At 37.4% G+C, this 27,319-nt stretch overlaps 1 protein-coding gene across 1 annotated transcript in view; it reads right to left on the minus strand.

Moving 5' to 3' along the window:
- Positions 1–27,319, minus strand: part of LOC136879358 (ionotropic receptor 21a-like) — a 151,965-nt gene that overhangs the window by 93,962 nt on the left and 30,684 nt on the right. The window contains exons 4-6 of the mRNA XM_068229089.1: positions 22,728–22,951; positions 4,114–4,257; positions 2,502–2,669 (exon numbers count right to left, since the gene is read on the minus strand). Of these exons, the coding sequence (XP_068085190.1) occupies positions 2,502–2,669; positions 4,114–4,257; positions 22,728–22,951 (536 nt within the window). The remainder of the gene's footprint in view (positions 1–2,501; positions 2,670–4,113; positions 4,258–22,727; positions 22,952–27,319) is intronic.

Here is a 27,319-nt window from a genome sequence, read left to right on the forward strand (position 1 = left end):
CAGCGGCGCATTTCACATCATGAGCATACCTCAGTGACGTCAGTCTACCCTGCAATTGGCATAAAGTTCTGACCACTCCTTCTTGGTGTTGCATTTGCTCTGTCAGTCAGTGTAGTTAGTTTTATTATGATTAATTCTTAGTCGGTTGGTAGTAAGCCAGGTCTGAATTAAAGATATGTCATGTTGCATCTTTTCTTCAAGATTATATATACAATTCCCTGTGTAGAAAATATTTGTGTCATCAGCAAATAATGACAATTTGCCGAACAGCGGCAAGTTACCAATATCATTGACAAATATAAGAAATAATATTGGTGCTAGAACAGAACCTTGAGGCACACCAGTTGTTATAGTCTCCAACGTGCTTTCTGCTCCCATACAACTAACGAACTGTACCCTGTCTCTAAGATAATCTGTAAACCAGTTAAGTGCTAAACCTCTAACCCCTGCTGCCTCCAACTTCAGTAACAAAATGTTATGGTCAACTGTGTCAAATGCTTTCTGAAGATCTATAAAAAGGCCTGATGCTACCATACATGAGTCTAAGAACTCCTGTAACTTAATAATAATGTCTTCCACAGCATTGTAGGTACTAGAGTTAGGCAAACATCTGTACTGGTATGGATAAAAATAGTCATTACATTGTAGGTATTTTAGTAGCCTATCTTTGACCACTATCTCTAGGATTTTTGACACAATGGGAAGGACTGAGATAGGTCTGTAGTTATTAAGATCGACTTTATCAGATCCTTTAAATGTTATAAAAGGGAAAATATTCACATCTGGATGGGTTAAAATGGAAAGCTCTCTTAATGAAGTCAAATAAATATTAAAATTTATTTATTCCACCTATATTTATTTGACTTCATTGTACATTTCAAAATATGGACCAAAACATGAGAATTATAACATGTAAAGCTCTCTTAAGGTGACACACCGGAGATATAAAAAGATATTTTTACCTAATGCATGGATTTTCACAAAAATTTGTTGGAATGTCACCTACATAAAAGTAAGATATCACAAAAATTTCATTCATATACAATAAGTGGTTTTCCCCCAAAAAAATTTTAATTCCATTTTTTTCATGAAATTTAATTAACATGTTAATGTAAATTTTTAATTAGATAGATAATACTTCTTTTAAAAGCACTATGTATCGATTTTTCTGTACATAATTTATATAAGGAGATATATCATACTACAGTAAAGTTTGTGGGAAATTTACGTTTTAAAATTTTGGACTTAAAAATCTCTGCTACTTGAAAAAATTCTGCAATCAAAAATTCCACATGCATGTTTCTTAATATAGTTTTGGTACATATACCATACAAATTTTGTTACAATTGGCTGAAAATTATGGGAGAAAAATGGGATTTAAGTGTAAAAATTACAATTGTCAGGAAAATTAAAGCAAAGTTCAAGTGATGTTTTCTTCCTGATTCATTACCTAAAAGTCGTCAGAACAACGGAAGCTTGTCTCTTCTTCTTCTCCTTCTCCAAAGAACGGAAAATGATTCACCTGCATTTTGTTTTTCACAATGCAACCTTTCCTGAGTCAAAGTTATGGGGATTGCAGTTTCTGTCATGTCATGATTGTTGGGTACAGGTGCAGGACTTACATGGCTTGAAGTTGATGCAACACTTTCCTGATGAGAAAAATCTGATTCCGATAACATTTCATGACCTTTTGTCCCTGATTTCTTCAATGGAGACCCCTGTTCGGTAATAGCTGATCCCCATCTCTTTCCTATTAAAAGTTCAGCAATTCATCGCTTAGCTAAGGCTGATTTATGTTTACACATTGTTTATTCCCTTGAATACAAGTTATCAATTCTTACAGCACATTGTCTTTCAATAATAACAGTATCTTGATACGCAACTACAAGACGTTACTTGCGCGTGTACCTCACAAATGTAAACAAACTGACCGCCAACATAAAACCCACAAAAAAGATTAAACATACAAGAATAACAAAACTTATAGTTGTCAACATTATTGTAGTACCATCAGGAATACCAATACAAACATTAAATGTTGCTCAATGACAGTCGAGTACTGGAATATTAGTCCATAAAAGGCTTTATAAATTTATTCAGATATATGGTAGATCTTACAGCTTGAGTCTGTACAAAAATATCAGGAGAAGCAGGTGGGGGGGGGGGGGGGGGGGCTTCTGGCCCATCCCATGGATGCATAATTGCAAAGAACAGGCATATTTGATTTAATGGAAACATGACAATGACATCATTACCTAACAAAACAATTCAGCAGATGCCATGCCCATTTCTTCTGTGTGCAGACTGGCAAACAAAGCATTATTAAAGTGATAAATTTTTTGAATTCAACGAAATAACTTTGTGACAAGAAAGAAGAAATTCAATCCTTTCAATTTCAGTCATTAAAAAGAAATTGCCAAAATGACCAAAATATCAAATTTTATCTCCGGAGTGTCACCTTAAGTAGACCTGACTGAGTCTTGAGCAGAACCAAAACTCACCTTGGCATTGCCACAGAAGCCTTTGTGACAAATGTGATACAGTCTTGTGAGTGTGGCATGTCCATGTTGATAGTTCTCAGTCGACTTGGGGTCAAATGTATGCCTCCCGCTGCAACATTCACCTTGCCCGATATCAGTTGCTGGACCATCTTAGAAGCTACTTCTTTACTAAAATTACATCAACAAGGACTCTACTTAGCTTAGATCTCAAGGAAGATGGTAAAATCACTCCCTTAATGCATCAACTAGTAACACTTCATCTCTCAAACTACTTCTTCTTTGTGAAATTGCTATAATTAGCCTCATACCACCATTACAACAACAACAACAACAACAACAACAACAACAACAACAATAATAATAATAATAATAATAATAATAATAATAATATGGATGGTATGGATTTTAATTATCATTGGGGTGTCAGAATTTTGTCCCATAGAGTTCTTTAATGTATGGAACCTAATAATATGGAGTTTCCATGAGATGAAATAATCAACAGTGGAGATTGTTGCTTTCACGGTGCAGGTATATTTATGAAAGTAAATGTGGTGAAATAGAGGAGAAAACAAAATTTGTCTTAGGAATGTTTAAATTCTGAAGGTATTTTTAGAATTGCCCTTGATGAAATTGATAGAGGAATCAAGATCAATGCAAAGTAAAGGAAGTAAATAAACACCTTTCGCCAGGCAGATGTCACTGTGATACTTGCTGATGATTTGGAAGACCTTCAATTCCTTTTGAACATCATCAACAAACTAAACAAGAATTATGGCCTTATGACAAACATTAAGAGATATAAATTTTATTATGACAAACAGCCAGAAAATAATATTCATGGTAAAGTAAAGTAAACTTGTGTCCTCAACCCAAGGTGGTGCAGCTCTTTTTAGACACACCCCCAATGGAGGTAAGCTGAATGTGCCATTTTAACCACATACCAACCCTCCTGCTAATCTTAAATATCTGGCAGTACCAGGAATCGACCCTGGAGGATGGCAGCTAATAACAATAACTGTTACACTATGGAGGCAGACATATTCATGGTAATAAGCAGAGAAATTTACCAATGCTGTTATCACCTTGGAATGCAACACTATAGAAAGGGTGTCACATGTCCATTAGCTAGGATGATGCCTAACACAAGAATGGAATCCAGGCATAAAAATTAACCCAGAATTAGCATTACAAGAAGTGTATTTCTGAAATTAAGACATCTTGTGATCAACTATGACTTCTAATTCAAAACTCGTTGGTGAATCATGAAGTGTTGTGTGTTTCCAATGCTGCATTACAGAGTCAAAGGATGAGCACTAAAGGCTTTATGAATGATCCAACTGTAGGCCTTTGAAATGAGGATGTATCCCAGAGTATTTAAGATCCCGTGGGTAGACCACGTCACCAGTGAAGAGTACTGGATTGAGTAAGAAATAGAAGTAAGGCAGTAGTGAATAACAAAATACAGAACTGTTTGGCACCAATAAGCACTTTTCCTTTAGTCTCTGCAGGTACTACAAAGCCACTCTATCCCCAGGCCACATAACAGAAGAAATATTTAAATGAGAATTTGGAGCAATTTTCGTGGAAGTTAATTAATCTCTCCTTCACTTACCCAACACCAGAGACGTGAGCTTCTCTGAAGATAAGAGTAAAGTTGAGTGCAGTACTGAGAAGCCTCAGGAGACGAACCTCTCGTCCGTCCCATTCGTCGGGTGGGGCGGTGTAGTTACACTTGTCGATAAGGTCGGGATTGATCCTACAAGAGTAACACTACAGAATTACACTGTAAAATGTTGAATTTTAAAATTTAATTTATCATCATGATTATGGTTTTTATATACATTACATAAAATAAAATTCATTTTGGTTCCATATTGATATACAGAATGTTAAGGGTATGATTGCAGATATTTCTCGTAGCAGTCGAGAATGATGTGTTGAAGCAACATATCGTCGCTGCCGGGACAAAACCTCGTATGTGAAATATTTTAGCTTAGAACTTCGGCTGGTAAGGTTCTGTCATCTAAGGTGCAATATTGTGTGAATATTGTCAAGGCATTCTCGCTCTTCATAATGTATGTGCAGCGGGTCAGTATATCTCCAAGAATATTATCACATAGGAGGTTTTGTCCCGGCAATGACGATATATCAATCATTCTTTTAGTAATTGTCAGAAGTTACTTTTGTGAGCAAAGGGATATGATGTTTTTAGAGTAGTTAATACACCTCTTTGATGTGATGGACAGCTTTGCTTTGTTTATGTATATGAGCGTGTCCATGATAACAGCTGAAGGTTGGTGCTACTGGTTAATGACAAGTTATGCACCATTCTTGCCAAACTGGTTTTGTTAATGGGTATGTACATCCTGTCCAAGATAACACCTGAACACTGGTGCTACTGGATTATGATATGTTACATAACATTCTTCCCAAACCAGTTTTTTTTATTTACGGACAGCCTGTCCACAATAAAATGTTAGCATTTTGTTTCTGTTTCAAGATCTTCAGACGCCCTTGGTCATCGATCTTGGTTAATGGAGATGTTACAAACCATCACTCGAATAGCTGGTGTTAATGTGGATTCTGTTGCTGTTATGTCCTTTAGGGGATTGGGATATCTGTGGTCATCAGCCTCATGCTCTAGTAAGTGTAAAAATGGCCTGACCTTCTGTGTCGGTGCTGGGTCTGTAAGATTGTGTGGTATTATAATTATTCGAGCGAAGGGTTGGGATAGGCTCTCCAGGACATGAAGTATGCTACTATTCCTGTTTTGCATGGCATAAATGGAGAATGAACAAGGCAAAATCATGCTGACATATATGTAAACAATGTTCCTTGTGTCAAGGAAATAATGCACAGGATAGGATATCCAAATGAGTAGTATTGAAAGTGAATTATTAAAGCACATCGAATGTTTTGTTTCAAACGGATAATGTACATGTTATTAAACTACATAAACGTACCTACAGTCCATCTTTCCAAATGAAAAGAACATGTATAACAGTAAAATAAAGCATTATAACTTATTGCTGCATTTTGCAGTGCTTATTAACCGTATCAAATTTAAAGTTTACAGGCTGAGTGGCTCAGACGGTTAAAGCACTGGCTTCCTGGTCTTTACTTGACAAGCTTAATCCTGGCTCAGTCCGGTATTTGAAGCTGCTCAAATAGGTCATTTTCCTATCAGTAGACTTACAGGCACCTTAAAGAACACATGTGGGACAAAATTCTGGCACCTTGGAGTCTCCAGAAAAGTTCTGGCACCTTGGAGTCTCCGAAAACTGTCAAAAGGAGTCAGTGGGACATAAGCAAATAACATTATTATGGGCAGCTTTTTGATGCCCTGATTGTAAAAAGAACAGGGTCGTGTCACCAGCCAGTTGCGCATGAAGTCTTCCACACTCTCATCATCTTCAAATCGTTGCCCTCCTAGAGCTTCTTTAAGCAGTCTGAACAAATGGCAATAGCAGGGCGATAAGTCCAGGCTGTAAGGAGAATGATCAAGTGTAGACCAGTGCATTTCCTCTAGCTTGGAGACAGAGCTGTAGGATGGGGCTGCACATTGTTGTGGTTGGTCTCATCTTTTGTGGCAATATGCAACCCTCGCCTTTTTCAACAGCTCGCAGTAGTAAGCAGCATTGATTGTGCGTCGCTAATGCAAAAAAAACATTCAGCAAAATGCCTCACTGATCAAAAAAAGAACGGTTGCAAGAACCTTGCCAGCTGACAGTCGAGTCTTGGCTTTCATTAGTGCTGCTTCCCCCTTCCTCCGCCTCTCCTTACTAGCTTCTTTGGATTCGGGAGTGTAGTAGTGGACCCATGTTTCATTGCAGGCAATGATCTGGCTCAAAAATGCATCACTTTCTTCCACAAAACTTGCTGTAAGCCTCTGACAGACCTCCAAAAATATCAACAAAGCATGAAGCCAGTCCTACCAACTGTTCATGTTCAGGAACAAAAATCCTGTTTGTATTTGATTAACCTTCAAACATTTAAAATAAAAAGTAGGATACATTTAGGAATGAATCAGTCTGACTCACTGGCTGAATGGTCAGCATTGAGGCCTTCGGTTCAGAGGGTCCCGGGTTTGATTCCTGGCCGAGTCGGGGATTTTAATAGCACGTGATTAATTCTTCTTGCTTGGGGACTGGATGTTTGTGTTTGTCCCAACACTCATCTTCATTTCAGACAATGCATTGCACTACCAACCACTACATAAAAACACAATAGTGATTACATCCCGCCATGTAGCGTTGCCATCAGGAAGGACATCCGGTCGTAAAAAGGGGCTAAATCCACATGTGCAACACAGTTCACACCCGCGACCCCACAGATGTGGGAAAAGCGGTAGAAGAAGAAGAAAATTAGGAATGAATCATCAATGAAGCGAAGTCATATGTAATAATAATGATAAGAAGGACTACTCGTAATTAATGCTCTGCCTAGAAAGCACTTATCAATGTTTATAACTATGGATCTCAACAGAGTATAATGTCCTAAATATGGTGAAATGGATGCTCTAATGCTGGGCTGATTAGCTGGACGGTAGAGCGCTGGCCTACGGATCGCAACCTGGTAGGTTCGATCCAGCTCAGTCCGGTTATATGTGAAGGTGCTCAAATACATCAGCCTCGTGTTGGTAGCATGTAAAAGAACTCATGTGGGACAAAATTCTGGCATCTCTGTGTCTCTGAAAACTGTAAAAGTAGTTAGTGGAATGTAAAACCAAATAACATTATTATTATTATTATTATTATTATTATTATTATTATTATTATTATTATTATTATTATTATTATTATTATTATTATTATTATTATTATCATCATCATCACAAAAGCCAGACTAGTTTACGATTACAACAAGACCTCATCTTGCATGTGTGCTGCTTCCCCTCTTCCCCAGTGACTAGGGGAAAAGCACAGCAACGTGAGTTGGTTTATGCTAGCAAACAGGTTCAACAACCCCTATACTCTGCTACTGTAGTTAACACATGACTCAATGACATGAGGACAGTACGACTTAACCGGCATTTCCTACTATGGCAATTCAAAACACATTTTCTGAAATATTTGGCTTATTTATAGGGAAACTAATAGGACATGGTAAAACATACATAGCATGTGTGGTGAGATATACTTTTCTTTACCGACTAGCAAAATGTCTGCACTTATACCCCTAACACTCTGTATACAATCATAAAATTCTTATTCTTTTATTGTCCACCCTGTCATTACTAGAATATGTTACAATATGATTAAAAACTGAACGTTCAAAACATTGATCTATCACTGATCAAGGACTCTTTTACAGGTATTTTTTAATTTTATTAATTCTGCATTAGTTTTGATATATTAACTAAGGTCAAAACTGAAGAGAGATGGCTTCTGCTATAATAACAAACAAACAAAGAAACAAAAAAACAAACAAACAGAAAAAGTGTACTGATATATAGAAGCGAAATATGGACACTTGATAAAAAGATGTCCACAATCTTGAGGATTTTGATATGTAGGTTTGGAGAAGGATGTAAAAGGTGAAGCAGATAGTCAGAGTGAGAAATAAAGAGGTACTGAGAAAGATAGAAGATGAATCTAATGACGACAACCAAGAAGAGGAAATGACTGTGGCTTTGGCACTTCTTGAGGAGGGATTATTTCCAAAGAAAAGTGGAGGAAAAAATTGATAGGAAGAGTGGAAGAGGAAGACCACGGTATGGAATGCTCACAGACATTGTGAGAGGAAGATCATAATATCGAGAAATGAAGGAAGAAGCATAGGTCAGACAGGTTTGGATGATGTCCACTTGATACTTGTCCTAGGATAGATTTACACAGAATAAAGATGGGGTAAAATTCTGATTGCAAAGATCTCTTAAAAGGTATGGAAATTGAAGTGACATTGGTATAATAAAAAAATAAAATAATAATAATAATAATATTAATAATAATAATAATAATAATAATAATAATAATAATAATAATAATAATAATAATAATAATAATAATAATAATAATAATAATAATAATAATAATAATAATATATATATATTTCATTTTTTTTGCAAGGGAGTGTGGAAAATCTTTCATAAGACACTTGTGAGGGTCCAAACTCAACAAGTGTGTGGAGATTCTTACCCACTAAAAACCACACTCTCTTTTCCCACAACGTTTATCTCCGCCCCAGAAACCGCTCTCGTATTACTTCAGGACGGATGTCGTGCTTAATGCATCTTGTGCTTCATCTTCCTTCTTCTGCTTTACCATCTGTCGTAATCATCCAGGTCCTTCTTCTTCTGACGCGGAATATTTTCTACGTAGACTGCCACCTAGTCCCAAGATTCTTGACTTCGTAGCATTACTGACACGATCCCTTCTGGCGTCAATTCTCCCTGCATAACTACTAAGCATCTTCTTTGTGGCAGCCAATGAACACACACAAAGAAAGTATGTAATACGTCATCGATATCACCGCAGTATATGCACAACGGACTAGTTGCTAGCCCTAGTCTATGAAGAAATTTTCGGAAGTATCCATGACCTGTCAAGAACTGTGTGAGATAGTAGTTCACTTCACCATGATTTCGGCCAATCCATACGCCCAGAAAAGGTATCAGTCTTTTCGTCCATTTCCCTCTAGAATCATCTTCCCATCTTGTTTGCCATCGTTGCATACTGCGACTAAGAGCCAAAGCCTTTGCCCTTTTCATTCCTAGCTCTTCTTGTGTGAGCCAAATTTCTTGTCTTTCGAAGGCCAACAAGTCAATAGGAGCTACTGCTGCTACTACTAGAATCGCAGGTTCTGATACTGTACAATATGCGCAAGCAATTCATAAAGCTGCTCTCCGTTGTATAGCCGCAATTCTTGTCCGATATTTCGCAATTTTTAACAATTCAGCCCAAATTTCCGAACCGTATAGCAGTATCGATTGAACAGTCGACATGAGAAGCCACCTTTTACTAGATTTCGGCGCCTTGATATTTCCCATGAGTCTACTCAGTGCAGTCATGGTTTTCACTGCCTTATCTGTTACCCGTTGGATGTGGTCCCAATATGTAAGCTTAGTATCAATCGTTACACCAAGATATTTTGTGCTCCTAGTTGTTTCAATGGCTATCTGCCTGAACTGCATCGGTACAACAGTATTAATCCTTTTCCTCATCAGGAGGACAATTTCCGTTTTATGATCTGCGAGTTCTAACTTGTGATTTATCAGCCATTCCTTGACACGTCGCATCACCTGATTCAATTTAAATTCAGCCAGCTCTAGGTTACGGGTTACAATCACAACAGCCACATCATCAGCATAACCCACAAGTTTTACATCTTCTGGCATCTCCAGCCATAACAAACCATCATATCTGATATTCCAAAGGTGTGGTCCGCGAATTGAGCCTTGCGCTGCACCAGGTGTGAGCCGTTTTCTTCTCTGACCATCTTCCGTGTTGTATAACAATCTATGGTCTTTCAAATAGTCTCGCAGTATATACATGAGATATTCTGGTAGCTTGAAAGTTTCTTGTAGAGCTTCCAAAATATCACTCCATCTTGCAGCGTTGAAAGAATTTTTAACAACTAGAGTCACAAGAAGCGTCAGCTTTCTAGAGTAATGATTACCCATTTGAGCTCGTTCTGCTGTCTTCACCACTTCCTTCACAGCATCTAGCGTTGAGTGACCTCTGCGAAATCCATGTTGTTGGTCAGATAGGTCGCCAGCTAATCGGACTGCTGCTAGTATTCTCAGTTGTAGTAGCTTCTCTAAACCTATCCCGGCAGCGTCCAGCATACATAGAGGTCTGTAACCCCCAGTTTTCCCTTTACTGATCAGAACCAATCTAGCTATCTTCCAACAGAAGCTAAAAATTCCTGCTTTCAAACGATGATTATACATTCTCAACAGCAGTTGAGGACATAATTCGACTGCCACCTTTAGTACTTCTGCTGGAATACCATCTGGTCCAGGGGCTTTATTATTTCTAAGGGAATTAATTGCTGTTATCAATTCTTCAGTAGTAAAAGGTGGTACATTATCTAGTTCTTTCTCGGCCTCATCATCAATCCTCTCTGCATGATCAGGGAATAGTGTGTGTACTCTTTCTTCCATGGTGCGTGGATCCATGATAGGGAATTTCTTCATAACGATTTTATACCCTAATCCCCATGGATTTTCATCCACTTCCTTAGACATTTCCCACCACTTGTTGCCTTTACTCTTTTTAATTGTATTTTGCAGTATTTTCTTTATAGTCTTATACTCTACTGAGAGAGCTTCATCGTTATGTCGTGCTCTTTGTGTCCTTCGTCTGAGTCGCAGGCATTGGTTCCTCAGCTCAGCGATTTCTTCATTCCACCAATATGCTGGACGCTTGCCCCTCCGTTGTTTGATTCTGGTCATTGATGCGTCACATGCTTGCTGAAGGAATTCCATGCATTTATTAGCAATTATGCTTCTTTTGCCTCCATGACATGTATCCGTCATACAGTCCATTCCATTCTGTATTACTTCATGAAATTTTTCTCTATCCATAGTGGCTATGTTCCATCTTTTTGGCTTGTGCGTGGTAATCCTTATATGCGGAGTCTCTTGAAGTACGCGAAAAGTGATATACTGATGACAGCTTCCCGTATATTCTTCAATTACTTCAATTACTCGCCATTCAGTTATCTTAGACGCAATGTCTTCAGAAGCAAAGGTTACATCTGGTATAGTTCCCTGACATCCTGGTCGCCGAAAGGTTGTCACATTACCAATGTTGATAACCATTAATCCCAATCTGGTGGCCATCTCCATTGTACGCTGCTCCACAGTGTGTAATTTCAGGAATCCAGCCGGCCAAAAATCGTATCTCGGAAACTAATGGACCGATTTACATGAAACTTAGTATGTAACTGATATTATTGGAGATAATTAAGTGTGTGGTCAATCAAGTACAAAGAACAAATTACTACGCCAGGAATAGAATTAGTAATCTTTGTAATTTTAATCATTTTTCGTTATAGCTTTAAGAAATTAAATAGATGTTAATAGTGGGACATGCTGTTTAGAATGTTTAAAAACAGATATAGGAATACATGTACTTAGTTATTAGATGCAGTAACATCAGAATCGCAAACTTCATTGTCATTATCTCCTTCGGCAGAACCAGATACAGGGGATTCAGCAAGTTGAGCACTTCTCGTGAAAGCGGAATCAACTTATTCCTCCCTGATTTCCTTAATCTGGTAATGTAAGGGTCCGATGATATAAGCAGCCTATGGAAAAGGTCAGTATTTGTGTCCTTTCTGGAAGGTTTACTGTTATCTTTATTCCTGCTCTCCCGGGCTTCCATGGAGAGTTGTCCAATAGGTGTAATACAGTGCCTAATTACCTCATCTCCATGAACCAAGAGTTTGTGCAAAGTTACAGGCATGTAGTATGATTTGCATTTTTGTAAGTACAATTGTATAGTTTCCTTTAGTACATTCCAAATGTCACTTTATCAATGGCATACCCACACGAAAGAGTTTCTAAGATGACACGTAGATGGTTCATTAAATTTAGATCTACTCCAATAATATCCGCAGAAGTGGAAGCCTCTCTGAAGAATATTCTAGCGGTTTCCATCATTGGTATTGCCAGCACTTTGCTTCGGATATCAACCAATAGACCCGTTTCCTCCCTGAACCAAACCTGTATATTCTTCTTTCTTCAACCAGTTTTTTCTCCTCGGCATCTCTTATTTGCTACTTTCTTACGTCAAGTGTGTACACTATATGTAAAAGGCTTTCAAAACTTCGAATCCATGCATGAAATGGTCATAACCCAAACTTAAGTGGTGTTGGGTTAATTACTCTTTCAGTCACTTCAGGAATATTATTCATCCCTTTGGGGGACGCGCCACATATCTATCACCTTTGATAAGACTGATAGGAAGACAATGCACTGCAAACTTTTCCTTCCACCACAGTGAAATGTAGCTCCTGTTCAACCGCCCTGTGAACCGCTGGCAGCTCACTTCTGTAGTGAAGTCATCTACAGTATTTATGCATTGCGTGTGTATTTTAGGCTTTAAATCAGTGCGTAATTGTATTGTGTTGAATGAGAGTTATGCGATAAGCCTAATATTAATACTGTGATCTTTTATAGTCATCTGCAGTATTTGTTTATTGCGTCTTTCTTCTAGCTTTTATTGTCTGGATACATTTATTAAATGCAATTAAATACATCCCCCGTTCCTCGAGCCCATAAAATAATTTGTCTATTTTCTCCCTCAATTTGCCTTATATTTCAGTGCTGAGGTTTCTTATGTGCCGTAGTTTTCCTCTGATTCTGTACAAACCAAAAGTGGCCCCTGTAAACCCCGCGTCCCCTTTAGTTCATAAAAATAATTTGTAGCGTAGTTTCTTCAGCTTTTTGTCTTGAACTTAAATACCGAATTTCACAAATTTATGTGCTGCCGTTTTCCCGTGATGGCGTTGAGAAAAGCCTTTTTATATGGCAACCCTGTTGTCATAAGAGCAATACTGTTTTCTTAACATGGAATGAGCTATAGTAGTAGCAGGCTCATCCTGACATTGCTGTGATGCACGTCCTTCTGCAAGGCTCATTCACCGGTCGAACCAACTTTTATTGTACTTCAGCAATTTGTCCCTTTTTCTACTATATTTTGTCCAACGTGATCGAATTTGAGCACACAAAATACTGACGAACTTCCTTATTGACTTGGATATATCCTCGGAACAATCCTCAAAGCCTACATGTTCAATTACAACATTCGCAATATCTTCGTTCCGCTTATATTCCCTGCTGTTCCTCAACAGCTCGAAAATCAACCTCCGGGTTACAGAGTACATGGCTTCTGAAAAAATTAATTACTCTCATGGTCGCGCCTGGTCGCAGCAAAAAGTCACAGTTTTCTATTCATTAAAGTATAGATAACTCCTCCAAATACTTTCATTGCGGAAATCAAAGGCAATCCATTTTGAAAGTCAGCTCAAATTTATATAATTAGATAGCTCTTGGACACCCTGTACTTGAATTTTAAGTGCATATTCCGGACAAAAATATAGTAACTTTCAGAAAATGCTACATACTGTATAAAATACATACCTTCATTTAATGTAATCACATTGCAAACTAAAGAAATATTTAGTTCTGACATCCTTACTAAGCCCTCACATAATAATAACTGCGCGCTCGCCTCACCAGAATATGATGCCCTACCAGAGGAGAGCCACTTTAGACCTTTGGTGAGATTAGATAATCAGACAGCGCGATTTTTCAATACTTAATTACTGTACCCAAGAGTCTTATAAACACGACTCACAGAAAATGCGCACCGAAGACAAGGGTTGAAAATCTTATTTTTGGCCGGCTGGATGCTAGAAATTACCCACTGTGCACCCTCTAGAATCTGTTTGAGGCATGTTCCATTCAACTGCTTGAGCATTAAAATCACCAGCAACAACTAGGTTAGTGTTCATCCCTCGCAGAGTATCTTCAAGCCCATCTAGGTTTGTCTGGAAGTCAGAAATAGCCTCTTTCGGGGTAAAATAACAGGTGACAAAAATTACCTTCTCACTTGGACCCAGACAAACCCATCCCCGCATTCTTGATTTATAACTGAATATTTTCCAAGGGCTGGTACCCATATCGCAGCTGTCCCTAAATTGTCTGAAAACCAGCCTGGTTGATCTCTGTCTTGATATTGTTCACTAAGAATCAAGATGTCTGCTCCTATCTCATAGGTCATCTGCATCAATAGATCATTGGAGTTAGACTCCTGTGTATATTGGCTTGAAGGATCTGTACCATTCACCACTCCGTTTTGGCCTTTTCTATTGCCTGAGCCAAGAGCATGATGTAGTTTTGACTCTTCAACACCCATATCTGTGCAAATTATGCATCGCGGATTCGTTTTGCATCCTACTACCTTGTGACCAGCTTCCCTGCACTTAAAGCAGAGTTTACTTCTGTCCAATCCTTGACAGTTTCGTGCTTGATGCCCATATGACAGACATCTAAAGTACCGAGGAACTACGGCCCACCGTCTTACTCTGCAGTATAGCCAGCCTACTTTAATTTTGCCTATGTCTAACAGCTTTCGTGCCTCGCTATCTTCTCTCTTCACAATGGCGAGTTTTCGTCCCCTGCTGTTCGGATTTGTGATTGAGACCTTCAATTCTTGATTAAGATTTTCTAATTCTCGTCTTACAGCCTCCTCTACGTCGGAAATAGTGGTGACACTGTCCATGTCCCAAATTTCCAATGTAGTTCTAGGCGTCAAAACCTTTACTTTGCCATCATGTCCAAGAGCACCTTTAAGTGATTTATTAAAATTTTCTCTATTCTTCTTTTCCGTGGCCTTATTAAATTCAAGAAGAACCACTCCAGATATAGTTTTCTTGATTGATCTAATACCAGCGCCACTGTTGTCTGGCTTCACTTTGCTGCGGATATCTTTTACAACATCTGCAAAAGTCTTGCCATTCATCAGTTTAATAAGTACGGCTTCTGGGCGGCGTCTTATAGTTGAACGTTTCCGTTGCTCTTTCTTTTTAACAGTTTCAGATACCGTTACTGGTTCAGGTTGAGTACCTTCATCTTCATCTGTCTTCTTCTGCCTCTGTTCCCTCTTCTTCTTCTTGGATAACGCTATTTCCCATTTATCCTGTTCTACGTTGCTGTTTGTGGTGCTCTGTTCTACCTTATCTTGAACGGGCAAATCCTTTTGCATTAATGCTCTAGTTGCTTTCCAAGCTTTTCTGTGCATAGATCCCGCATCTAGGGCTTCCTCCAATTTCTTTAAACCTTGCTGAATTTCCATCTTCATATTTTTCTGCTGAATTGCAAGAATACTTTTCAACAGGCCCCTGGCGATTTCCAGTTGTTCTTCCTCTTTTAACATATCCTCCATAATTTGTTGAGTGATATCAAGCCTTAAATTATTCTTCGCATTCTGCTCAATACTACTATTGCATGTATCATGTGTGTGCTCCATGTCTGTGATATTGTGGCCATGTTCCATAGATTCTCAATTCAAATCCACAGAGTCACACTGGATTCCACCTCCCGACATCATGCCGTATAGGGAGTCCAAGTGGCCATAACTCAGGTCGCAGAGAAATACTCTCTGTTATTTTCTATGACAAAACTAGGTAACCTAAAAACGCAATTTCACTAACACACAATATCAATGTCTTGAACTTTACACCCACTACCGTACTTTATCATATTAAATATTGAAAGCATGTATATTAAATATTACTTATACTTACTTTCCATGTCAATAATATGGGTGATTACCAACGAAAGCTTCGATCATTGCATGCACAACAGACTTACTGATCTTGTCGCTACCAAGACCTACAATAACAACAACAACAACAACAACAACAACAATAATAATAAAAGACATCGAGAGTAATCCAGAAAAGAAAAGATAATGTAGAACTATTCATTATATAGTACTGGTATTCTTTGTCTTGACCTTGTTCTTTTTATTTTCCCAAAACTTCTTCATCCTTTCACTATGAGCCCATTGTCTTTCTTGTGTCCAAGCATTCTATAGCTTCAAGTTTCTTGGTATTGGATTCTAGGGCTCAAACTTATGAGTGTTATTCTTTTGTCTGTCTGTACTCCTTGATGTGAGTGGGTCGGTATTGATTTCTGAGAAATCTTTTTGTGTGTCTACTAGCCTGTATTCTTTGATTTGTTGTGCTCCATTGATAATGAAAAAAGATTTCAGTCAACCATAAGCCATCCATTCATCCTAAATATCTGTAGAAATTCATACATCTTTTGTGTGCAACTGAAGTGAATTGCTCAGTTGCTGAATAGAATTCTTCTGAGCTTATTTGCATCCAGATTATTATTAATATTAATCATCATCATCATCATAATTATAATATACTGTATATATGAACAAGCCCATCAGGACTACGCAAAGTATTCAGAGGTGTGAATTTGTCTTCTCTACCTGTATTTCTTTCATTCTTTTACTGCGGGCTTCCTTTCTGCTCTTCAGATCAGGTTGTTCCAATCTTCTCCTTTGGTCTTTCTTCTTAGTCAACTTGCCACTTGTGAATTTTGGATCTGAAGATTACCCTGTTTTGGATATCTGCTGGTGTAATTCCTGCCTGTTTCAAACTAGATTTGATTTTGCCAATCCATTTCATTGTGTCTGTTTTGGCTTTACTCCTGTTTTTGTAGAATTAAACTATTTGTTTTGTAAGTCTACCTGGATCCATTCTTTTAATATGGCTATAGAATCTTAAGCTGTGTTTTCAATGTCACTGTGAATATTTGTGTATTGTTTGTGTACTGCGAGGTATACCTGCCCCATTCATTCAAATTAAGTTCCTTGAAGAATGCCATGTTCAATATAAACTTGCAACAACTTGTGCAAGAAGTTTGGACTTTTCTTCACAGATGTCTCTACCAAAAAAACCTGTATGTTATGTCCTCTAGTGTGAAGAGGAACTATTAAAATCCTAAAGTAATTTTTTATTTTGAGGTTTATTCTTTGTTTGGTATGTTAAAGTTGTCAATACTTCAATCTTTTCCTGCCAACTTAAGATGTTGGCCAATATAAAATTTTGTGTATTTAATTTTCAGCCAATTACGTTTATCCTGTAACTATTTAATTATCCAATAAAAATTGGGGGTGTGTCAGGCCTTAGCCCAGAGCTCTCTAGAACTTTCCTCTCATGTATAAAAGCTGGCACCTTTTCAAGCCACTTTGTCTTATTGATCGTCCAGTCTACTGAGTGTGTGTTAATCGTGAAGGCGGGGGCGTTTTGCCCATCATTGAGTATTCCTGTTGATTAAGGTAATGGCAGCCATATAATAACTATGTGATAGCCACAGAAAGCTAGCTCGACGGAAAGGTTTCCAATCTTTAATAACGTAATCTTAAATTTCCAATATTCAATTATGTAAATTTCATCTTCAAATGTAAATCTCAAAACTAGCCTAGAAACAGCCAAAATTCGGGAATAGAGAGTGTGACACACTCTCGAGTTTCCTATCAGCTTGACTTTGAGGTGACTATGATTTTGTAACCGTTTTCTGTCTGTAACTTAAATTTTCTCCATCTAGTCACCTCAGTAGTATAGGATTAGCCTCTGTAACTTCAGGCCTGAAGCCCAAATAGGGTATTAATTTTTTTTTGTGCAAATGTTGATTTTTGGGCCAGTAACTTCATCCTGTGCTTTTTTTTTTCCTCCCACAAAGGCCCAGTAGAATGGGTATTACATACTCTTGTAAAATTCTGTCATTTATGTTAAGAGGTTAGACTGTGGAGTGTTAAAGACAGTGAATAATGTTTGAAATGTAGGTTGCGCCTCGAGAGGCCTGGAAAGTGTAAATTTAGTGAGCAAAGATGCTCTTGTTGTAAATGTAAAAGTTGAAGGTTACCTTGAGAAGGCAGTAAGGGTATAAGGTTCGGAGCGCAGTCTCCTAGATAAATTCATAGAGCATAGATACTCTATCTATTCTTGTAAAGGTGTTAGTTTACTCTGTAAATGAAATTGGGAGACCTGTCTCCTTGACTATTGAGTGGATTGAGCCATAGTTCTCAAGTAATGTTTGTAAAATTGGGAGCTTTAAGCTCATATTGTTAACTGGCAATTTTGTTGATTTCTTTGATTTCTCCTATCTTATATCTAAGCTCACGAGCTAATTCTGTACCTGAAATCTGGTTCTGTTGCTGATCAACTTTTGTTAAAACTTAGCATTTTAAAAAAAGCTCTAATTTTAAAGCTTTAATTAATCTTTTGATTGTAGTAGATAGACGCATTCATGCCCGCACCTTCTTTCACCTCTGTGATCCACAAAAACACAGTAACAGTTTGATTTCTTGTCTGCCTCTGAGTAAGTATTGTCCATTGGTGAGTTTTGGGATTAGAATTTTCTTATAATTTTACATTCCTTTTTTTCTCAATATTTTCAATGTCTGCTTTCCTGTTCAAAATTAGCATAAATACATTCTGGTTTAATGATTCTATTGTAATGTCTTAATTTTTTGTGTTTGGAGATACATTTTTGGTTGTAGATATTTTGGAATAGTTGGTATGCCGTTTCCATCTTTTGGCATCTAATTTCATTGGCTTTTATTTCGAGTCCATTTTCCTGAATACATATATTTTGATTGTCGTTTAATTTTGCCATACTTTGTATCCATGAATTTTGTTGCTAGTTTGTTGCAGATCATGTATGCTCTCTTTTTAAAAAATATCTGAAGGCTGACATTTTCTGCTATTTATTTCAGGAATTCAATCTGATTTTGGGCTGTTGAAATGTCTTGGGATAAGATGATGATGATGATGATGATGATTATTACTATTATTATTATTATTAATATTATTATTATTATTATTATTATTATTATTATATAATTCACTAGGGCCATCAAGGACCACGTTAAGTCTTGTTGCATTTGACACTGAACTTGGCCTTCTTTAGAGCCCAGATTTCCCTCATTCTTTGAGAGTGGGCCTGCTTACGCTCCTCTTCTCTTCGGTTGCTCGTCTTGGTTTAGCCCATTCGTCAATATTTTCTTGCGGAAGCGATCTCTGTTAAGGGCATCTTCAGCTGAGATATGTAGCATTTGCAGGTCTTCTTTGGTATTTCTAAACCAGGGAATTGTGGTTTTGGGGTTTGAATCAAAAAAGTGAAAGATTTCTTTAGTTAACTTTCTTTCGTCCATTCTTTTCAGACAACCGTAAAATCGTGCCCGTCTTTTTCTGATTGTGTCGGTAATTTTCTCTATTTTGCTGTAGACTTCCTCGTTGGATCTCTTTTGATGGATTCCATTTCTATACTTTGATCCCAAGATTCCTCTCACAATTTTGTGCCTTTTTTTCTCCGGTTCTTCAAGAAGTCCTTTGTTGGCATTTAGAGACATGGTTTCGGCTGCATATAGAACTACTGGCTTCAGAACTGTTTCATAGTGATGTATCTTGGTGTTTTGGGAAAGGCATTTTTTGTTGTAGACTGTGCAGGATGTTTGGTAGGCTATTTCCAGTTTGCGTACTCGCTCCTGAAGTGCTTCTTTGTCCAGTCCAATTTTCATGATGATCTCACCCAGATACTTGAATTTGTCTACTCGGGTGATGTCCCCATATTTTGTATGGAGTTTTGCTGGGGCCTCTTTGATGTTAGTCATTACTTCTGTTTTCTCAAATGATATCTGCAGACTAGTTTGTTCGGCAATTTCCTTTAACATTCCAACTTGAGCTCTAGCAGTTTCTATGTCGTTCGAGAGAACAGCAATATCATCGGCAAATGCTAAGCAATCTGTTGTGATCCCCTTGGATTTGGTTCCTATCCTTAATGAACTGTAGTTGGTTTCCTGTAATCTCACCCGCCAGGTTCTGATTATCTTTTCAAGAACGCAGTTAAAGAGTATCGGGGATAGCCCGTGGAACTTCACCTTGGATTTTGTATCGGTCAGGGTGGCTCTAATTAATGCCAACAGTTTCAGATCAACTCCAAATTCATTTAAGATGTTTAGCAGGACTTCCCGGTCAATGAAGTCATATGCTTTCTTGAAGTCCACAAAGACAGACACATACTGCTTGGATCTTAGTGTACAATATCTGATGATTGTTTTGAGATTTTGGATCTGTTCGGCTGTCGAGCGACCTTTTCTGAACCCTCCTTGGTATCCACCTATTTGATGTTTAACTTGTGCTTCCAAACGCTCCAGGATGGCAAGTGATAGAATTTTGTAAGTTACGGGTAGCAAAGATATACCTCTGTAGTTGTTGATGTTCTTCATTCTGCCTTTTTTGTGTAATGGGTGAATCAAAGCTATTTTCCAATTTTCGGGTAGGGTCTCCTTGTTCCAAATTTCTTCTATTTGCTTTTGCAAGATATCAAGTGATTCCTCTGGGGCATATTTCTATAGTTCTGCTACTACTGAGTCTTCCCCCGGCGCTTTGTTGTTTTTGAGACGGGCAATGTGGCACTTGATTTCATCTCTGTCAGGTGGTCTGGAATCTAGGTACCTGAGTAAGGGTTCCTTGGTCTCAATGGGGCTTTGCAGTTTAGAGCAATTAAGTAAATTCTTGAAGTAGTCTGCCAGAATGCTGCAATTTTCTTCATTTGACGTCGCCAGTGTGCCGTCTTTTCACTCAAAGCATAGAGATGGTGGTTTATAGCCAGTGAGTTTGCGTTTGAAGGAGCAGTAATACTCTCTGCTTTCATTCTTCCTAAAGTTTTGTTCTATCTTTTCAATGAGAGATTTTTCGTATTTACGTTTCTCAGTTCTGAACACCCTAGCTGTTTCGGCATGTTGGGTTTTACGTTTCTCAGTTCTGAACACCCTAGCTGTTTCGGCATGTTGGGTTTTGTAGGTTCCCAATCATTTTCTAATTTCGTAGAGTAGTACTGTTTCCACGCATTGAGTCTTTCTTTCAGAACTGATTCGCAGGTACCATTTCACCAGGCATGCTTTTTGCTTCTCTTGATTTCTGCAACGTCTTTGGCGGCCTCAACAAGGAGACTTTTGGTGTTGTTAAAGTCACAGTCATTTGGTCTAGCCTTCTCCCGGAACTCCTCGACCCTTTGCCAAAGTTTATCACTGCCGAAGTGTGTGATCTGTTTGGTTGTCTTCCTTGTGTTTGCAGGAATTGGTTTGAATTTGATCAGAGACATATAGTGATCTGAGGCCACATTGATGCCTTTCTTTACTTTGATATTCATAATCTAAGGGCTGTTTCTCCTGGAGATTGCAACATGATCTATTTGAAACTCTCCGAGAGTTTGGACGGGAGAACACCAAGTCATTTGCTTTCTGGGTAGATGGTGAAAGTGGGTCGACATGACCTGCAGGTTGTGATTTTCGCAAATGGACACCAGTCTTTTGCCATTGGGATTGGTCCTTTGTGAGCAGGGTAATTTCCTTTAACTTTCTTGTACTTCTGTTCATGCCCTAGTTGGGCATTGAAGTCACCCAAAAGAAGCTTGACATGGTGTTTGGGGATTTTGTTTAATTTTTCATCCAGTAGGTCCCAGAAATTTTCAACTTCATCTGGATCAGACTTGTTCTTATCGTTTGTAGGAGCATGTGCGTTACCTAGGCCATAGGTTTTGTTTACGCATTTAATTGTTAGTATAGACAATCTATCATTCACAGGTTCAAAATTTGTAACCGATTTAAGGATCTTGGTTCAAACAGCAAACGCGGTTCCAAGCATCACAGCTCCATTGAGGATTCCTCTTTGCGCTTTGCTCTTGAAAAATCGGTAGCCTTCGGATTCAAAAATCTCTTCATCAGGGTACCTTATTTCTTGTAGGGCCATTATGGATATCTGATTTTCGTGTGGTGAGAGTTTTCAGCTTGCCAGTTTGAGTAAGTGAATTTATGTTGAAAGTTGCTAGAAAGATTTAGATGTTGGCCTGAGTTTTTGACTCTTCGGGTTACACCGAGACGCTCCGACTCATCTTTTGCATGATGTCGAATCTCCCCAAGAATTCGAACGAGACTCGTGCGCCATGAAGTTCACAATGAGGGATTTATCCAAAGATTTACCCCCTGGGGTATATTTCTTGAAACATTGTGCCGTCATGCTTCTTGACTTGACTTTGTTTTGGATGGGTACCCATCCTTTTACAACTAGGGTTGTTAGCCCTAGAGGTTGCCTCAAGGTGTTTTCTTGCTTCTGGGCATTTACCAGTCTTCGCCGTAACTCTGGCAATGGACCAGTTCTTTTTTTTTTTTTTCATAGTGGTATTTTACTTCCTATTACCCTCTGACTCTGCTGGTGGCAGAGCCGAGCTTCCCCAATTCCAATGGGACGTGCCCGATGGAGGTAACTGGTAAATCCCCACACAGGTATTATTATTATTATTATTATTATTATTATTATTATTATTATTATTATTATTATTATTATTATTATTATTATTATTATTATTATTATTATTATTATTATTATTATTATTATTATTATTATTATTATTAACTTCTTTCAGAATAGTGGGAACCAGCATCAAATGAGAAGAATGAATAAGCTTCTGCATTTTTATAGCTAAAAAGATGTTCAGTGTTGTTTCCCATTTCTTGTTTCCCATGTCTTCCAGTACCAGAATGTAATTACATTTATCCTTTGTGCATGTTAACAAAATTTCTTCGGTAAACCCAATGCTGGAGAGAATACATACTATGTCCCACTGTGTAATGAAAGTAACAGCAAGACTTCTATGTGGACACACTCATTTTGGTGAGTACCGGTACTTACTTTGATAGTTTTGGAAAGACGAAAGGAGGCTGATGGCCCAGTACCACTTTGACAGAATAGCCATTGAGTCCTCCACGCATTTTAGGTGGGAAAAGACTGACATGTGGTCTTGTGAGAGTGGAACACCGCCAAGCCGTCAGTATCTGAGGAATGCTTGAACCATTGCTATCGGCAAACAGCTGGTGGGTGTACATGTTTATGTCAGGATACCGTTGGCTTGAACTCTGGGAAGGAAACAAAACAACTATACTTATATCATATTATGGTAAAGGAGAAGTGTCTTATCTCTGCCATTATAGACAGCAAGTATGATACAAAAATAAGCATTTTGAAGATGTGATGTCAGTAGGAAAATAACCTAAGGACATTGTACTAAATATCAGGTAGGGAATACAAGATTGCGATAGGTCGATCAATTCATGTACTTGTATTCTACCAGGATGGTGATGCAGTAAGTGGAACTGGATCAAGGTGCAGTATAGCTACTGCAATGAGCTCACAGTTGTGATCAACATTATTCTACAAGATGGTAGTCAACTCCCAGACAAAACTCTTTACGGTGGTCTGTTCTCAGACTAAACTGTATGGGAGTAAAGGCTGGGTGGAGTATGACATCTTATTCATAAGTTGAAAGTAACAGACATGAACGTAGTAAGAACAATAACCAGTAGGAACAATGGCAGGAGGGTACTTGGAGTGGGGAAGTAAAGGCTATTTTACGAATAAACTCAATGGGTGAAGCTATATGGATAAACTGGCCTCGGTGGGGTCACGTGAAGTGAATGGTGGAGAATAACGGACTTGGCTGTGGAGGGTAAGAGTAATAGATAAGACCAAAATGACAAGCAGTTAGGCTCAACTTTTAATTATATACTGACAAGAAATGCAGAATTAAACGAGGCCACAGAACTAATAGGAAATGGAGGATTGTGGAAAAATTTAGTTAGTTTGCAGGCGGAACATTCAAAGGCATAATCATCTATAATGAAGATGTTTAATTACAAGCTAAGATACAATAGTTGTGGAGGTTGGTTGTTTTTATCCCAGAAGTTGGTACAAATTTTGGTAATCAGTATTGTGAATGATAAAATCAGAGCAAAAATGAGGGGTATCACAATATTCTGATAGAGTCTCTTGGTATAGTTCTGTGGCCTTTGGGTTAGGGGGAATATGCCATTTTGTGAGAAACATGACATTTAAAAAAGTTTGAACAGTTGTAAATTAATAACATTATTGTTGCTAAGTTTGAATATCATAATATATGAATTTCATTATGATCCGTATTGACAAACATTCACAATTATAAGAATTGAAGGAAGGTCCACCTATTCAATACAAATTAATATTTGATGTAAGTTATCTTTACATTAAATACATACAATGGGACCGGTTTTGACCCTTCAAGGGTCATGCTCAGCCATTACAACTAAAACTGACAATTTATATAGTAGGAATATAACACCTATATGCTTAAAATGAACATTTTAAAACTACAGATTGTACTATAAATTTACAGAATAAAAATGTGGGTTACTCAGTCTTAACTACTAGAATTTGTTGATTCCAAAGTCCTCTTGTTAAACTTATAACAAGTGTGACTTAACTGTTTTAGCAATTGACAAATAATTGAAGATTAATCAGTGGATTGATGTATCTGTGTTTCTGTCATAGGACTGATCAATCAACATATGTTTACATGACCTTCTTTGCTTAAAATAGTCCATATTGCTACCTTCTGACAAACAGAGTGCAAAAATTGTTTTAAACAATCTGTTATAGTGCACTTTTTACTTTGCAATGTGTATGTGCATTAATTGTGCATTATGGAAGGTAGTCTGTATGGAAACGGAAACAACCCGCATTCAGCTTATGATGTACCCACTCTGCCCACAGATGTGTGACAAAATTATGACGTGGCAGGTCACCTTAATATTAATATAAATAAATGATATCTCATTGTTTCTCCATAAACAATATCCTATGGGTGCCAGCCTTCTAGCTTATGGCTTGAAAATGATAGTTGATAATTAATAATAATAATAATAATAATAATAATAATAATAATAATAATAATAATAACCATTGAGATCGTCAGTAGCAGTCAGTTGGATGAACGAGGAGAGGAGTTACTGGAGAAGTTGGATGTTGGAGCACCATCAGGACGAACTGAAGGAGGGCAAGCTAAACAACCAGAAATAAGAACGTCAAGTAGGACAAGGAAACGACCAGTATTACTAGAGCAGGATTTTTTACGGTAAAAGGTAGCAATAGTTATAATCTAAAGGGAGAGCTAAATTTGTTCCACCAGAATGTTCAATCTTTAAGAAATAAAATTCTAAGTATGGAGGTTCTGTTGGCAGATAACCTACAAGGGTATGATGTTTTATGCTTAACTGAACATTGGTTGATAGAGGATGAGATTTCAAATTTTGTATTAGAAGGTTATGCTCTTGCAAGTAAGTTTTGTAGAAAGAAAATTAAGTGTGGAGGTTCATGTATATATGTGAATAATAATATCAAATGTAAGCAGTTGGATAAATTTGAATATCTGAATGTAGAGGAGCATTTCGAGGCTAGCTTTGTTGAACTAGTGGATTATAAGTTAATACTTATATGCATTTATAGAAATCCTTCTAGTAATGTTGAAACTTTTTATAATAATATTGAAATTATTTTTGATGACCTACAGAATCATAACAAAAATGTAATAATCATGGGTGACTTCAATGTAGATTTTTTAGGGAATAATGGTGGGCGAGATAAGCAAAGGCTAGAAATGTTGTTTTCCTTGTACGGACTAAAGGCAGTTGTAAATCAACCAACTAGAATATCTGGGGATACAAAGTCAGCAGTAGATCAAGTTGTATTGAATGAGGAAATGTGGAACTATGAAATAGAACTTTATGATACAGGTTTTTCAGATCATTTTGCTCAAATTGTGCATCTAAATTTTAGGGTAATAGGAAACCATAATTTAAAAAATAACAATGTAATTTACAGGGAAACTAGAATGTGCAACAAGGAAAATATTTCATATTTTAACCAGTTATTGGCCAAGGAAAGTTGGGAGAGTGTATATAGAAATAACTCAACTAATGAGGCCTTCAGTGAGTTTTTGGGTTTGTTCGATTATTATTATCAAGTGGCAATACCAGTCAAAAGGGTAATTGTAAAGAATTATAGGAATGGGTGGATAACAACAGGAATTAGAAATTCAAGTAGACGATTAAGGTTTTTAAGCAAATGTGTGAAAGGGAGTAACACCTCATCTGAATTGAAGGATTATTATAAGAAATATAAGAACATATATCAAGAAGTTTTGAAGGCTGCCAAAAGATTGCATAATGAGAATGAGCTAAAAAATTCTAAAAACAGGTCTAAATGTATGTGGAACATTATAAAAAGGGAGAAAGGTACTCTAGTTCCATTAAAAAATAATATTACTCTTACAAATGCAGGGAAAGAAATCAGTGATCCAGGAGAAGTTGCAGAAATATTTAGTAACTATTTTATAGAAGCAGTTTTGAGGTTAACGGAAAATTTTCAAACATCAGTGACAAGAACAGGCTTGAATACAGTTCACAGGAATGTATCATCCATGTTTCTTACTCCTGTGACTGAGCAAGAGATAGATAAGATAATAAAACAGATGGGTAAAAAGAAGTCTTCTGGTTTAGATGGTTATTCAAACTACCTTATTAAATGCTGTTACCAATACATAATCAAGCCTCTCTGTTACTTGATAAATTTGTCACTAACCACTGGTAAATTTCCAGACAAATTCAAGGTAAGCAAAGTTGTTCCGATACATAAAAAGGGTAGTGAAGAAGATGCTGGTAACTATAGGCCTGTCTGCCTCCCCTCTGTATTCTCCAAAATACTGGAAAGAATTATGTACGATAGACTGTTATCATTCTTAGAGAAGCATAATATATTAGCTGGTTGCCAGAATGGCTTTCGTAAAAATAGATCAACTACCACAGCATTCATTAACTTTATTGAACGGATATATGACACACTAGATGGGAAGGGTGCATGTTTAGGTATTTTCTTGGACTTAACAAAAGCGTTTGATATAATTGACCACAGCTTGCTTTTAGAAAAGTTATACATGTATGGAGTTCGGGGAATGGCCTATGACTGGTTCAAATCATTTTTAGGGGATAGAAGACAGATTGTTGAAATATCATATACCGGTACTGATTTGAGCAAAAATGTAATTAAGAATGTGCATTCCTGTGCCAGAAACATAGATCATGGTGGTCCACAGGGGTCAGTTTTGGGACCATTATTATTTTTAGTATTTATTAATGATATCGTCCAAATTGTCGATGATATTCAAGGAGTGCAATTAACTTTGTTTGCAGATGATATTACTGTTTTTGTAGCTGATGAAAGTTCTGAAGGGTTAGAATTGAATGCAGGCAATATAGTGAGTAATATCCTGAGCTGGCTTAAAGATAATAAATTAATTTTAAGTAAACAAAAAAACTCTGTGATTAGATTTCACCATAAGATTAATTTAAATATGGAAGTTAGTCCAATATCATTTGGAGAGACCATAATTGAGTACTCATCATCAACAAAGTTTC

This window comes from Anabrus simplex, chromosome 8 (genome assembly GCF_040414725.1).
Source record: "Anabrus simplex isolate iqAnaSimp1 chromosome 8, ASM4041472v1, whole genome shotgun sequence".
Classification (NCBI taxonomy): domain Eukaryota; kingdom Metazoa; phylum Arthropoda; class Insecta; order Orthoptera; family Tettigoniidae; genus Anabrus; species Anabrus simplex.